Below are 13,448 nucleotides of genomic sequence, written 5' to 3'. Positions count from 1 at the left end.
TCCTTACAATTCCTAGATCCAATCTTGCCTTTAATTCCTTGAATACCTCCTTAATGGGCATACCCCCCACACCCATATACATATATATATAAGCCCAAAGTCTCAAGATTCCAGAACTTAAGAGTTGAATAAAACATGTGAAAAAGAACCTCCAATCTTCTTATCCTGCATAAAGAATGTAATTTAAATCTTGCAGTAAACGAGGGGCTAAAATTGCCTTTAAAAATGGACTTTGAGGTATGTGTAGTTCTAACTGAAAGATGTGCAGATTCAGCATGAGAATGAAATCTCAGGAGATTTATGTAACTACAGGATCAGGTGGAACAGGCTTGTATTCAACCTTCTGGGCATCTCAAATAGAGATCTCTGAGAACAGGCTTCCTAGCATAGACGGAAGATGCACTGAGAAAGACAAACTCAAGCATGTGCCCTTTAAACGCTTTAATGCTACGAGTTTGTAAAGAAGTTCATCTTATGGATGAACTAAAAATGCATACACTCTATCAGGTTTGTGAAAAGCTTATACATGCTGGCTTGTAAGAATGTTTATGGCAGCTGTAGCATACACATTTTTATAAGCCAGCATGTATTAGTCTTTCACTCTTTACAGATACATCAGCAAACATAAAAAAAAAAAAAAAATAAGGTGAAAAATAGATACTTGTGAGAGTCATTCTCTCCTTCTACCTGATGGCAAAGCTCCATTATTAATCCTGACATCAGCCAGACATTGTCTTTTCAAAAAACATGTTTGAGAACAAATCTATTCACTTAACACTACTATTTAGCTTTCTGGTTTTATATTTTAAGGAACACAAGCAAGTTTTCAGGAAATCCACCTTTCATCTTGGACAAGACTTTTATGGATTATTCTACTATCACTTAAGGTGAACAGTAACAAGACAAAACTTGCAAAACAAAACCATGTGGAGTGAGGCCTTCTACAGCTGTGAGCCTCCTATTGCTGTAGCAAGAGTTATAAAATATTTGTCCTTCTACAATGACAGTCCAATGAGTGCTTCTTTCCTAATCCATAATCGCTATACACACATTGTTCCAGCAGTCAACTTAGAACAATTTGAATCTTAGGCTTCACCAGCAAGAGCTTAAAAGGCTTTTACTCGCTTTATTCTCTTTATTCTACCAGACAAAGGAAATCGCTGAGACACATCAAATACGGGTTTGCTACAGACACTACCATATGAAACTTGCTTACTCAAACAACATGCTACAAAGTACAGGGCACAGAAATATCACATGTAGGATGACAACTTTGATGTACCCACAATGGGCAAACAATGTCTCACTGCACAGGCCTAGCTCACATTTAGACACGCTTCCTGTCTGATGCAATCTAGTAGCACTCTAAGCCTCACTTTTACAAGGGATTAACTTTCACTGAACTGATGGAAATGTACCCTTTTAATACATTAATCTCTGTTCTGCGTTTCTCTTGTGAGAACTTGTATTTCAAATGGCTGTCTGCTTTTGCGGGTTTTGGGTTTTGGTGGCTTCGTTGTTGTGCTGTTTTTTAAAGGAAGGTTATCTTGTGTTTCAAAAGCTGTTTTCCAGGTATACACTTGCAGAAAACAGGACACACATGTTTTGTCCAAAAATAATTTCTGCAGAAGTTTATCAACAAGGAGTCGTTATTTTACTTTATTCCTTTTTAAAGATCTTTCCTATAATAAGCCAGTATCAGATAATATTGCAGTGTCTGATAACATTCCAAACAAATGCTTTTTTAATAAAATATCACCTCAAAAATATACAGAAATTTCTAAACAAAAGACTTGCAAAGATACTTTTGTTATACCTGAATGACTCTTACTGTTCCAGTTTGTTACATGCAAGATGAAGCCTTTTTCTTCATAATAGCAATGTGTGGACAAACTAATGACTTCTTCCAACAGACGCTTCAGCATGACAGATGAGGAAAACTGTTTTTACAAAAATAACTAAAGTGTGTCAATGGTCAAGATTAAGTGTTAGGTATTCCCTTTATTTTCTAGATAGAAAACTGCTATAAGAAAAATTAAAAAAAAATAAAAATTCAAAGCATCAATGTAAAAATCAAACAGTTATAAAAGTCTAACTGAAATTGTAGAAAACGAGTATGCAAATTGTAACAATCATCTGTGCTTCCATGCTGGAAGCATTTGCTGTGCATAAAGTCAGCAATTTTCCTCTTCCTTCAGACACACAATTGCAAAGCTAAAGCTTGAGCAATTTTCTAAAATAATGAAACGACAGGTGTATAGGTTGTCTTGTTTCTAGACCTTTTGTATTGTTATTGTGCTACAGTGAAAGCCTCTAACAGCTAGCAGTTCACCGTGTGCTTTTTCTTCCTAAGGTGAAAACAGTTCTGTAGCTTGTGAAATATCTGCATTCTTTTACAAAGGCTGATTCATGCAAAGAAATCAAAGTGAGCTACATAAGTAGAATTAAACTGGGGGTTTTACATTATTATAACAACAACTGTGTGGAGAAAAATAATGCTAAAAGTTCTTCTGTCTTACTGTCTTACATAAAGACAGCCCCTCCACAAAAAAAAAGAATATCTGCCTAGCCCATACTGCATTAACAAGTTAAACCACAGTACACTTTATTTAGCCTGTGAAATTCCATCATTCTGCTTTGCAAGGATTTAATATAACTTTTACTTTGTTTCTCACTTTTGTTTCTACCTCCCTTAACCATAATAGAGTTTCAAGTTTGAAAGATCTGGAGCTTTAAAATACTGTAATTTTTAATTGCTAACTTGGTTAACTTTACATCCTCTAATCTTATTCAAAATACTTCTTTCATCACATGTGAATGAGAGAAACTTCACCTGTCCTAAAGTTTCAGAAATCAAAGTTTACTCCAATTATACCTGAGGTAACCCTACACATGATGTCGGGATCACTGGCAATGCAACTAGCATTCTGTCATTCCAACAAAATTTGTCTGAAAGGTCTGTAAACCTCAGTGAATCATTGGGTTAACATACTTTGGCTCTAGGTGAATTTCAGGTTGGTAGCTGGTAAATTTGAGTTCCAAGTTTCCACAGGAATGGTTACTGTTTCTTTCATTACTAGAGCTTTCACACTTTCACCCTCATGAGACAGAGACTCTCTTCATGTCTTCACATTTCCCAACAAAGGCTGAAAAAAGTTGTGCATCTTTATGACTAAAGACCTGTAAGAAGTTTTCAGACAAGTAACTGCCAGTAATAATAGCAGCACTCACTTCTGATCTTGGCCTGGGGTATCTGGGTGGGGGAGCTAAAGAGCTTCTTGAGAACATTCCCGAGCCTACTTTTATGACTGTAAGATCAGTGATTGATTTCATACTTTCACACCAGATTAAAAGATGACCTGAGTGTGTTGTGTAATGAGTTTGGGAGTCTTAAACAACACACCTTACATCCTGGCTTACTTGCATCAAAAAAAAAGGCTTCAGCCGTCTCACAGCTAATTTGGAGCTGCCATAACTGCCACATCCTGGCATACCCAAGGAAACACATCTTTTGGATAAGGGCTGCCCTGGGGCAATCTCATAGAACCAGAGGGAAACGGAGGGGACGAAGAGGAAGATAAGATCTGTAAAGGACAAATATGAAGAAGTCACAATGGTAGGTTTGAAAATAAAGGGAAAAAACATGAATACTTGGGGAGTAGGTAGGGGTTATAAAGATGTGTGGGTGAAAAGGAAAAAAATACATACTTGGGTTTTGATTTAGAAGCATAAACTCTCTAAAGAGCTGTAGAAAGAGTTTCAAAAATACAAACACAAAACAGTGGTGCTACAGCACTGAAGACTGAATGGGAAATTTTAAACAGTCTTCTCAAGTTGACACATGGAAAAGGGTTCTGCACATTTGTAAGACCAACAAAACCTAGCAACCTAGTATCAACATCAACAGTATGATTTTTGTCCTCATTTTGTATTTTTGGCAGACTGAGGTGGGAGGGCATTTGTTTGAGTCAGTCAGCACAATTATAAACCTCTATAATCTACAGATTTCTCCCTCATTAGTGAATTCAGCCTACTGATACTTATGCTAACACAGGGCAGCTGTGAACTTCAATCTATGATTTAGCGGAATAAACTACAATAACATCCCCAGAGACCTCTGGGAGCAGCCTCGCAATAAAGAGTCTTCAGGACTAAATTATTTGCCAGGATATTGAGTATGTTACATAAGGTAAAAGTGGGCAGTCTGAATTCTGGATATAAGAAGTGCTTGGTGCTTCACAGCCTTAAGCAATAGCAACAAAACTGAATATTTATCAATACTGCAATTTTGGTTAATTATAAGACAACTTCAGATCCTATTTCTAGTAGTCTGAGAGAGCAAAGGAAGTCTGCAAGCCTAATTAAAGCACACACAAGATGTTCTACAAATCAAAAAGCCAGCTTTAACCTGAACTCTTTTTACTTTTCCATATTCAACTGTACAGCATTACTTAGTGAAATAATAGGCACAGTCCTGAATCTAAAGCTAGTTAATTTTAAATTGCATAAATGAAAAGATTATGAAAAAACATACATTTCTATTGCATTGTGATTTTATATTTCCATACCTTAGCAAGTCACCCAACTTAATTACATTTACTAAAACTACTCCTAAAGACAAGAACAGAAGAATGCTGAAGGTCAGAAATTATAAGGTTAAAAATAACGAAGCAGAAAACCAACAAACCCCAAGCAAGTAACTCCGCTCAGAATACTGAAAGAAGATGAGGTTGCTGATATATGGAAGTCAGGTGAAGTTCAGGATAAAATAAATTCATCAGGGATTCTCACTTACCTTTCCATGAAGCCTAACTGACTCTAAAAGGCTTTGTTTCATCTTCCAAGCTCTAAACAAGTCTTAAACTATAGATAGCTGTCTTATTTACAAAACAGAGATTTTGATACCTGTGTTCACACTGTATTTCTTTCTTGAAAATATGCTGTTTCATTTGCTTAATTTAACTTCTGTAAATATGATAGATTTTTAAAATTATATTATTTTTTAAATATATTTTTTCTATAATAAGTTCTGAATACAGAAGCTGCACAATAGTAAGTGCATTTTTCTAAGAGAAAATTACCCTCCTTTCCAGCCTCCATTTTTATAGATTCACTCTAACAAAATCACAGCAGAGTAACGTAACATCAGGTCTGTATGGCCTGGGACAAAGGCTAATCTGGAATTAAAATGGATAATATGACTTATATAATAAGGAGCCGCAAAGAGGACAAAAACAGATGCATACTTATCTGTAGCTATGAAGCTTATAAATATCTTGATTATCTTTAAAACATCTGCTTACCTACATCATGCAGAGGAACTACGGGAACAAACATAAAACATACCTGTATTAGAGAGAGATCCTCAAGCTGCAATCTGAAGAGGTAGTTTCTGGAATACAAAAAAAAGTAGATAAAAATGAATTGTTACTAGTGTTTAAATAAAAACATAATGAATATAAAAGACGAAAAATTAAAAAGTGACTGGTAGTCAGGACTCTCAACTCTTTCAGGACTGTCTTAACGTACAGCCTTTTGGGCTAGGGACTTAGGCAATTTCTAAAACAGATTTTCACCTTGAAAGAGTGGCTGGATATGAATAAATTAGATATTTATGCTGCAAACATGTACGTCTGAGCTGTTGCTCCAGTCTTCCTTTAGAATCATTGGGAAGAAAAACTCAGTGCTTTGGCAGATCCGTGTGACCACTGTCAGATGTCTAAACAAGAATAAGAGGACAGGGAGATTAAAGCCAACCATTTCTCCCCATGACGATGGAAACCTTATGCAATTAGCTGAGTCACAGATGGGCAAAGTTTGAAGCAAAGGATCTCAGTATGATGGAATGTCTGTAGAAGCCACAGTTTTCACAATTCTGATTGAAGTCCTGTCATACCTGGTCTGATTTTTTTTCCATGTACAGCAGGAGCTGAATACAAGCCAAGCATATTTTTCAAAAGCCCATACTTTCATTGCAAAAGGCTTTCTCACTCTAGATTTTCTCTACAGCAGTATTCCTGCGCCTGCAAAACTTGGGAGGAGTGCAGGCAAACCACGAATAAGATGTGACACAAAGGCATTGCTTAAAACCTGGGGAAGCGATGGTCAGGACTGTAGTTCTCTATTAATTGCTTTAAATGATCTCGCAGGGTGAGAAACAAAAATCAACTGTGTCTAAACCTAAAAATAATTCAAAACATGTATCTCAGAAACACAATCACTAACATGGCCAGTTGCACGGGATGCAACTACGTGCGTTTATTTACTGATTCTGGTACATAAATGCTTTACTTAAATTGTGGATGTACAGGAATTAGGTCACTAGTCCTTCCTTGGAATATTGCTAAAGAGAGTTACTCAAAATACAGGAGACAGGCTATTAAGGGCAAGAAATCATGAGAAAGTAAAATAAAGACAGAATATTTGTTATTCGCACAGGTAAATCATCACAAAGAAATAACTAAAATACTTGCTTTTGAGTCATGAAGAGACCTGAAGTGAGCAAACAAAGAAAATAGTACATTGCAGGATAACGTTTACACAAAGCTTCACCAACAAGCTACATGCAAGTTGACATGACTTTCACTGTACATCAGAAGTGATGCACACAGTATAGCGTACCTGTACTCTGTCTGTAAGGACAAAAGATATCTTCATATCTGCAAAATGTCTTACCTCAGGAGGGAACATAAATACTTAGTCTGCTCCTCAACTCGCTGCATATAAGCTTCCATCAACCATCCTCAGTTGTGCTTCTTTCACTCCAGGTATCAAACTTAAAAGAAACCTACAACTTTTTTTTTCCACTTACAGAAGTAGAACAATCTTTTTCTTCCAGAGAAACCGAACTGCATCCGCAGGAGGTATAAACTGCTTTCTTAAGTTAGTGGTATCAGACTCACAGAAGTGGCACATAAATGCCCATCTGTCCTGGGTGCAGCAGTAGCAGTCATTTTTCTCCTTGGTAGCTGGTGCAGTGCTGTGGTTTTAACTTTCGACCTGGGAACAGAGCTGATAACACCGATGTTTTGATTTGGCCAAGGACTTTGTGAGCCTCATGCTCTGCCAGGGAGGAGGGGAAGCCGGGAGGAAGCAGAGACAGGACACCTGACCTAAACTGACCAAAGAGGTATTCCATACCACAGCACGTCATGCCCAGGACGTAACTGAGAGTTACCTGGAAGGGTTAGGACTGCAGGGCTGGAGGAGGTATTGGTCGGCGCTTGGTTGGGTTTGTTGGGGCGAGTTATCAGTCGGCTGGTGGTGAGGTGTTGTATTCTCTTCCCTTGTTATTTCCTTTATCATTATTATCATTGGTGGTAGCAGTAGTGATCTGTGTTATACCTTAGCTACTGAACTGTTCTTATCTCAACCCGTGGGAGTTGCATTCTTTTCAATTCTCCTCTCCATCCCTCCGGGAGTAGGGGGAGGGCAAGAAGGGGGGGAAGTGAGTGAACAAGCTGTCTGGCTGGGTTTAAACCGCTACAACATTACACTCTACAAATAAATGCAGTCTCTGATGTAGAATAAATGAGTAGATACCATGGTCTCACACTTCTAGTTTTAAGTCAGTACTTAACGACAGTGTCATGTCAATCTCATCTTGAGATATCTACTGAATATTTATCACTCATGTAGTATTTTAAGCCATGTCTTTTTACGGTCTTTCACCCTTACATAATTTCAGCCAATAAAAAACAAGCTATTGTCCCAAACTGTGAAAAATTCTAAATTAATAAATATTTAAACACAGTGTCAGCCTAAAGAAAAACAGAGGTTGAAAGTTTTGTGGGTTTATTTCCTTGAATCCTATGCAATAGAGCGCAGCACTTCAACCCATTAATATATCCACTGTGGAATTAGAAATACTGACTCTTTAAGTGTTAAGGAGACTAAAATGTCTATATTCATGTGAATGAGCCAGGAGTCAGAGCTGATTATTGAACTTTTTTCAACTTCTTGTGGCTATCAATAACCAAGTAAAATGTTATTTTTAAATAAGCCAGCAGAAATAAAATGGAATAAGGAAAGCAATGTGGAAAACACAGCAAGACATTACCCCTTAGCAACACAGAGGTAAACTGGGCAAATGGACACCATGTGGTGACTGTGACTACGTAAATAACGCTGGGATAAGTGGCAAACTACCCCTCAGAGAGCAACCAGAGCTATTCCTACCTGTGGAAATCCTTAGGTCCCTGGTTTGATTCCAGCTTATTGGAGTGGGGAGGGTAAAAGAATGTCTCCTTCACAGGTTGACCACCCGACAAGGACTAAGGACTTTTGTTATATACCTCCCAAAGTATAGAGGTGGTGACCACACTGGGAACATAAGCCAGATCAGTTTCATGATCAATGATTCTATTGTATTACAAGTCATCACCATAAAGTACAATGAGACAAGAACCTTCGCCCAAGCCCCACACTTGAAAAACACTAACGCAGCAAATACCGGCTTGAAGTAAGGTACGATATACTGAAACTGTGAGATCAAGAGGAACAACTTTGAGAGCAAATAAATCAGCATTGTGATGAGTGACTATTAATCTAAAACAATGGATGCTTATCACAAATACAATTAGACACACTCTGGTCAGATCTGTCGTTATCTCAACACCTCATGCCCCACGTTGTGCGTCAAAAAGAACTGTCCTGGTTTAAACCCAGCCACTTCAGCCCCTTCCTCCCTCTTTCTTTCCTTCCTCCCCACCACCTCCCCACTCCCAGAGGGATGGGGAGGAGAATCGAAAGAATGTAACTCTCACGGGTTGTGACAAAAACAGTCCAGTAACTAAGGTATAACACAAACCACTACTGCTACCACCAATGATAGTAATGATAAGAGAAAATAACAAGGGAAGAGAATACGATACCACCCACCAAACATGCCTGACCCCAAAAGAGAGCCCATGCCCTTACGGGTAACTCCCAGTTACCTCCCCGGCATGACGTGCTGTGGTATGGAATACCTCTTTGGCTAGCTTGGGTCAGGTGTCCTGTCTCTGCTTCCTCCTGGCCTCCCCTCCTCCCTGGCAGAGCACGAGACTCACAAAGTCCTTGGTCAGGGTAAACATTACTTAGCAAAACCTAAAAACACTGGTGTTATCAGCTCTATTCCCCGGCTGAAAGTCAAAACACAACACTGCACCAGCTACTAAGAAGGAGAAAAATTGACTAAACCCAGGACAGCCCACTTCAGTGAAACTTGCAGAACTAAATTTAGCTTTACAAATGCAATAATTTAACATCCTAAGGCATGAATCTTTAATATGCAAGAACTATGAAAGGACATATATGAGAAAAATAAATTTTTAAAACCCCGTGCATGACAGTAAAAAAAAAAAAAAAAATCAAACCATCAAACCCTTCCACCCCACCCCCACCCTTGGAAATATGATATTAATAAATCTGGCAGTCCAAAGAAAAAAATCACTGCCAATTTTCATGACATGCACTGATCAAGGGAACAAACTGACAATTTTCATTCCATTATGCTGCTCACGAGACAGGCAACAATATATTTTTTAACATGTTATTGAGATAATGCCCTGGGCTGCCATTTTTCAACCTCTAGTTAGCTTTATTCTAGCGCATTTATGCTTTAAGGCATAAAAAGGATTTGAGATAAGAATGACCAAATAGTTTCTGAAGCATAGATACAGACCTCTTAGCACGTAGGCCTGTCTCTTGTCCACATATGGTGGTAATAAAAGCAAGAAAAATATAGCTTTACATGTTAGAATTAAACTGATTTGACACTGGTGGTAATTGGTAAACTTGTTTCCATTTGGTGTTTAATGAAAGAGGAAAGCAAATATGTTACACAAATTTGCAAACAGAAGGATGCTAATGAGAAGAAAACACAACTAACTCTGAGAAAGAGCAGCATCCTATACTCCTTAAGATAGCCAGCAGGCAATATGCATTTTGATTTATATTCACAGCACTGAACAACTTTTTTAGCTGAACTATGATAACTAAAACTTGTTAATTAACAGCATGCTCAAACCAATGGCAAAGACTTCCACTGCTATCAGTGAGAACTGAATGAAGCACCACAAAAAGCATTCTCCGGTGACCTCCTTGAAAACAATGTATTTTGATCTATTGCATTGAATACATACAATATGACTACAGATGAAGGTATAAAACTAACCTTCTGTATGTTACTAAATAAGTTGATGACAAAAATCAGTTGAAAATTCATACATATTCAAAAGCACAGCATGTTAGGAATGGTTGTTAAATCCAGCATTTTATTCCTTTTTTTGTGAAATGGCAAACTGTAACACAACAACAATAAATATTGTTGCATTAAACACAGACATTAAAGGAAGTTAAGGTGGCACATAAAAATTAGGAAAACATGCTATAAAATAAGCTTTTGAAAACCCATAGGATAGCAAACAAAAAACCCCACCCCAAACCCTTACAGGCACCTGCAATTGAAAACCTGAATTAATAAGCAGGGGCTGCAGCAAACTCAAAAACTCAAGGAATGACCAGACATCCTGCCAAATCTCCTGGAAATAAACCAGTAAGATTCCCTCCTGTGCACTTTTTTAAGAAACTATTTCACATGAAAGAAGAAAATTTTATTCAATTTATTGGAAGAAAAAGATATTAAGTCTGAAAATGAGAAGTATAAGCTTTGTAAGAATCAACTATTAAGAAAAAAGTCATGATTTCATGCTCAAGATGGGAAAGTTCTGGGGGTAAAAGCTAATTCTAGTTCTGCAGTACAGTAAAGTCAGCAATTTGGAATAAAAGAATAATAATAATTAAAAAAATAGGAGGAAAAGAAATAATATGAATAAAAGTTATTATTCAGAAAATTCATCTGGTTACATTCAAATACAACAGAGAAAATATGAGAAAAAGCTAAGGATGATACATGGGAAATAAAACAATCCTAATCAAAGTGGTCTAGTTGAACTATTACATGAAAATGGTCATGTCACAATAATGAAAAGCAGAAACTGTATCCGCATTGTGCAGAAAACAGAAGTCTCAGCAAATAAGAATAATGAAATAAGGCTTCCTGATAAATGTAAGAACGTGAAAACAGCATATACCCACAGATAAATACTTTCAGACTAGCGGCTCATGCTAATTCAATCTAAAAAATATGGTTCTTGGACTTCTTATTACTCTTTTAAAACAATTTCTAAAATTACAGGTGTTCTCGAGGAAGTAAAGACTAACCATGTTAATAAAACATTCAAAATGGCAGAAAGGAAGACCCAGGTGGTCATAGACTGACCAGTGAGACACTGAGCTTTGCAAACAGAAGAACAACACTGTAAGAGCCAATTATGAAAGAATTCCATTATAAATTAAATTAATCCACTCAAAGGTCCTGTAAAATCTGATTTACTTCTCTGATGGCTGCTCCTTAGGATTAGCAAATCTTACTACATTCACTTCCCTGTAGCTTCACTTACAGCCTCAGCAACGACTAGAGATCTTTGGATGCAGCACTCCTGCACACATGGCAGGGGGGAGAAGGTAAAGAGTCTACAGTACTCAAAGTTTGGACTTCTTTTTTTTTTTATTTTATTTTATTAAGAAAAGAAACTGCAGCAACAAAACAATAAAAACTATGTAAGTGATCACATTAATGCTAAAGATACTTCAAGGAAGGAGATACTAAACTTGACGGCCCATATTTTCAAAGACAGCCTTTAATTTCCCTCCTGGGATCACGCTGCAGTCCTCCAGTAGAGTCATTAATTTTCCAGCACAGTCCAGTCCTTTCCTTCAGTGGAAGCTCACTGTACATGGCAGCAGGCTGCATACCAAGGTATGCACATGATGTCAACAAATGACTCTATATAGTCAACTCTATATAAAACTAAACCTTGCTCTCATTAAAATTTGAGATGTGAAGGTCACATGCACAGTATGCATCATGGCACCGTCATGTTTTCTGACTGTATTCTTGGAATGAGGACAGAGACCCACATCTACCTCCTACATGAGCAGCCCCCTCACAGGATTGCAGCCACTCGAGTGCACAGCACTGCACCAGCTACTAAGAACGAGAAAAATGACTGCTACTGCTGAACCCAGGACAACAGTGCTGTAGTAACTCATGCAAGGCACCTATGTATCAGAGGCAGGGGAGAGTCCTTCATAGACCTGACTGCTGCTCCAAGTGGCATGTACCGCTCTAGCACTTCTATAACCTGGTTATCAGTTGGTAGCTCCCTGCCTTGCATTTCAGCACTGTAATGGCACCCACAGTGGACAAGTTCAGAAAGGACCAAACTGCCAGTGATGTAGGCCAGAAACCATATGCTTGGACTAAAATTCACCACAGAAAAAAAGGAACAGATAACTGAAATGAGAACAGAGTCTAAACAGGAACCTAGAGAAGGCATAAGTTGCCATATTCTGTAGCAGGACATGTACTACTGCTACCACAGATCCAGTGTGTATATATTAAGTCATTACTTCAATTAAAGACAGGTACTCTCAGAACACCATTCATCTGATGTAATTTCTAAAGATGGTTTACACTGAAATAGCAGTGTTCTCTGCCAAAGAAGTTCCATTTACCACTGCCATTTTCCTTTCATCTTATCCCAAGTCAACTCAAGAGCTCCTCTGATGATGCCTTATGTTAGTTCCACTAATTAAAATGGCAAGACGTTACATTAGCACAGAAGAAATTTTTGTGGCCTTAGTGAATTGACTAGTGTTACCCTGAAACCAGACTATTAGCAGAGCTGGTGTAAAGGAGGAGAAAATTGCAGAACAAGGCATGAGCAGGAAAGCTACAAAGCCTTAGCTTTTAAATGTATTTAGGAATCCATTAGCAAGGTAGGAAAAAAAAAAAAAGCAATAGAGAGAAAGACCTTCCTCTTCCTGCAGCAGTAGGATGATAATTTCTCTTAGATTTAACATTAAACCATACCTCAGATTAGACCAGATCAATCTGTGAAAGGGCTGACATTGATTACCCAGAACCAAGTGTTAAATGAACAATAAACCCAGATGGATGTTCAAAGAACAAAGCACTAATTCCTGGTGCCTGTATATTCTTCCAATATGTTGGCACTCAGAGCATCTCATTAACAGGAAGCTCTGAAATTCTCCTGCTGAGAGCAGACAACAGCAAGAAGCAAACCTGTATAGTTATTTATTCTATTACTAGAGATTCTAAACCCACTGATAATGAATCCTCTAATTTGCCTTTCTCTTATTATGGCAAGTAGTGGTAATGGTTCAAATTAACTTTCCCAAACACACATCTAATTAAGTAAAAAGCTATACTGTTACACAGTCCCTTCATCAGTGAGGTAAGAACTGACTGAGGCAATAAGCCACCTCAAAACAAATTTAATTAATTTACAGGAGAAAGTCACTGTTATTAGGATGCTCCATGTAAAAAATAATGTAAGATTTTTCTAAATATATATGATACAATTTAAAAAAAAAAAAAG

The 13,448-nt window shown here is 37.6% G+C and overlaps 1 protein-coding gene across 5 annotated transcripts in view; it reads right to left on the bottom strand.

Annotated features, from left to right (window-relative positions):
- The window catches only part of SEMA5A (semaphorin 5A), a 320,019-nt gene that overhangs the window by 181,751 nt on the left and 124,820 nt on the right, over positions 1 to 13,448 (bottom strand). For all 5 annotated transcript variants that reach the window (XM_057428775.1, XM_057428779.1, XM_057428777.1 and 2 more), the window contains one exon: positions 5,347 to 5,392. In XM_057428775.1, the coding sequence (XP_057284758.1) occupies positions 5,347 to 5,392 (46 nt within the window). The remainder of the gene's footprint in view (positions 1 to 5,346; positions 5,393 to 13,448) is intronic.

Source organism: Pezoporus wallicus, unplaced genomic scaffold (assembly GCF_028554395.1).
Source record: "Pezoporus wallicus isolate ANWC-B61680 ecotype Strahan unplaced genomic scaffold, APGP_CSIRO_Pwel_v1 contig_6658, whole genome shotgun sequence".
Taxonomy (NCBI): Eukaryota; Metazoa; Chordata; class Aves; order Psittaciformes; family Psittacidae; genus Pezoporus; species Pezoporus wallicus.
Note: the sequence above shows the minus strand (reverse complement) of the source record. Positions and strands in the feature narration are given on the sequence as shown.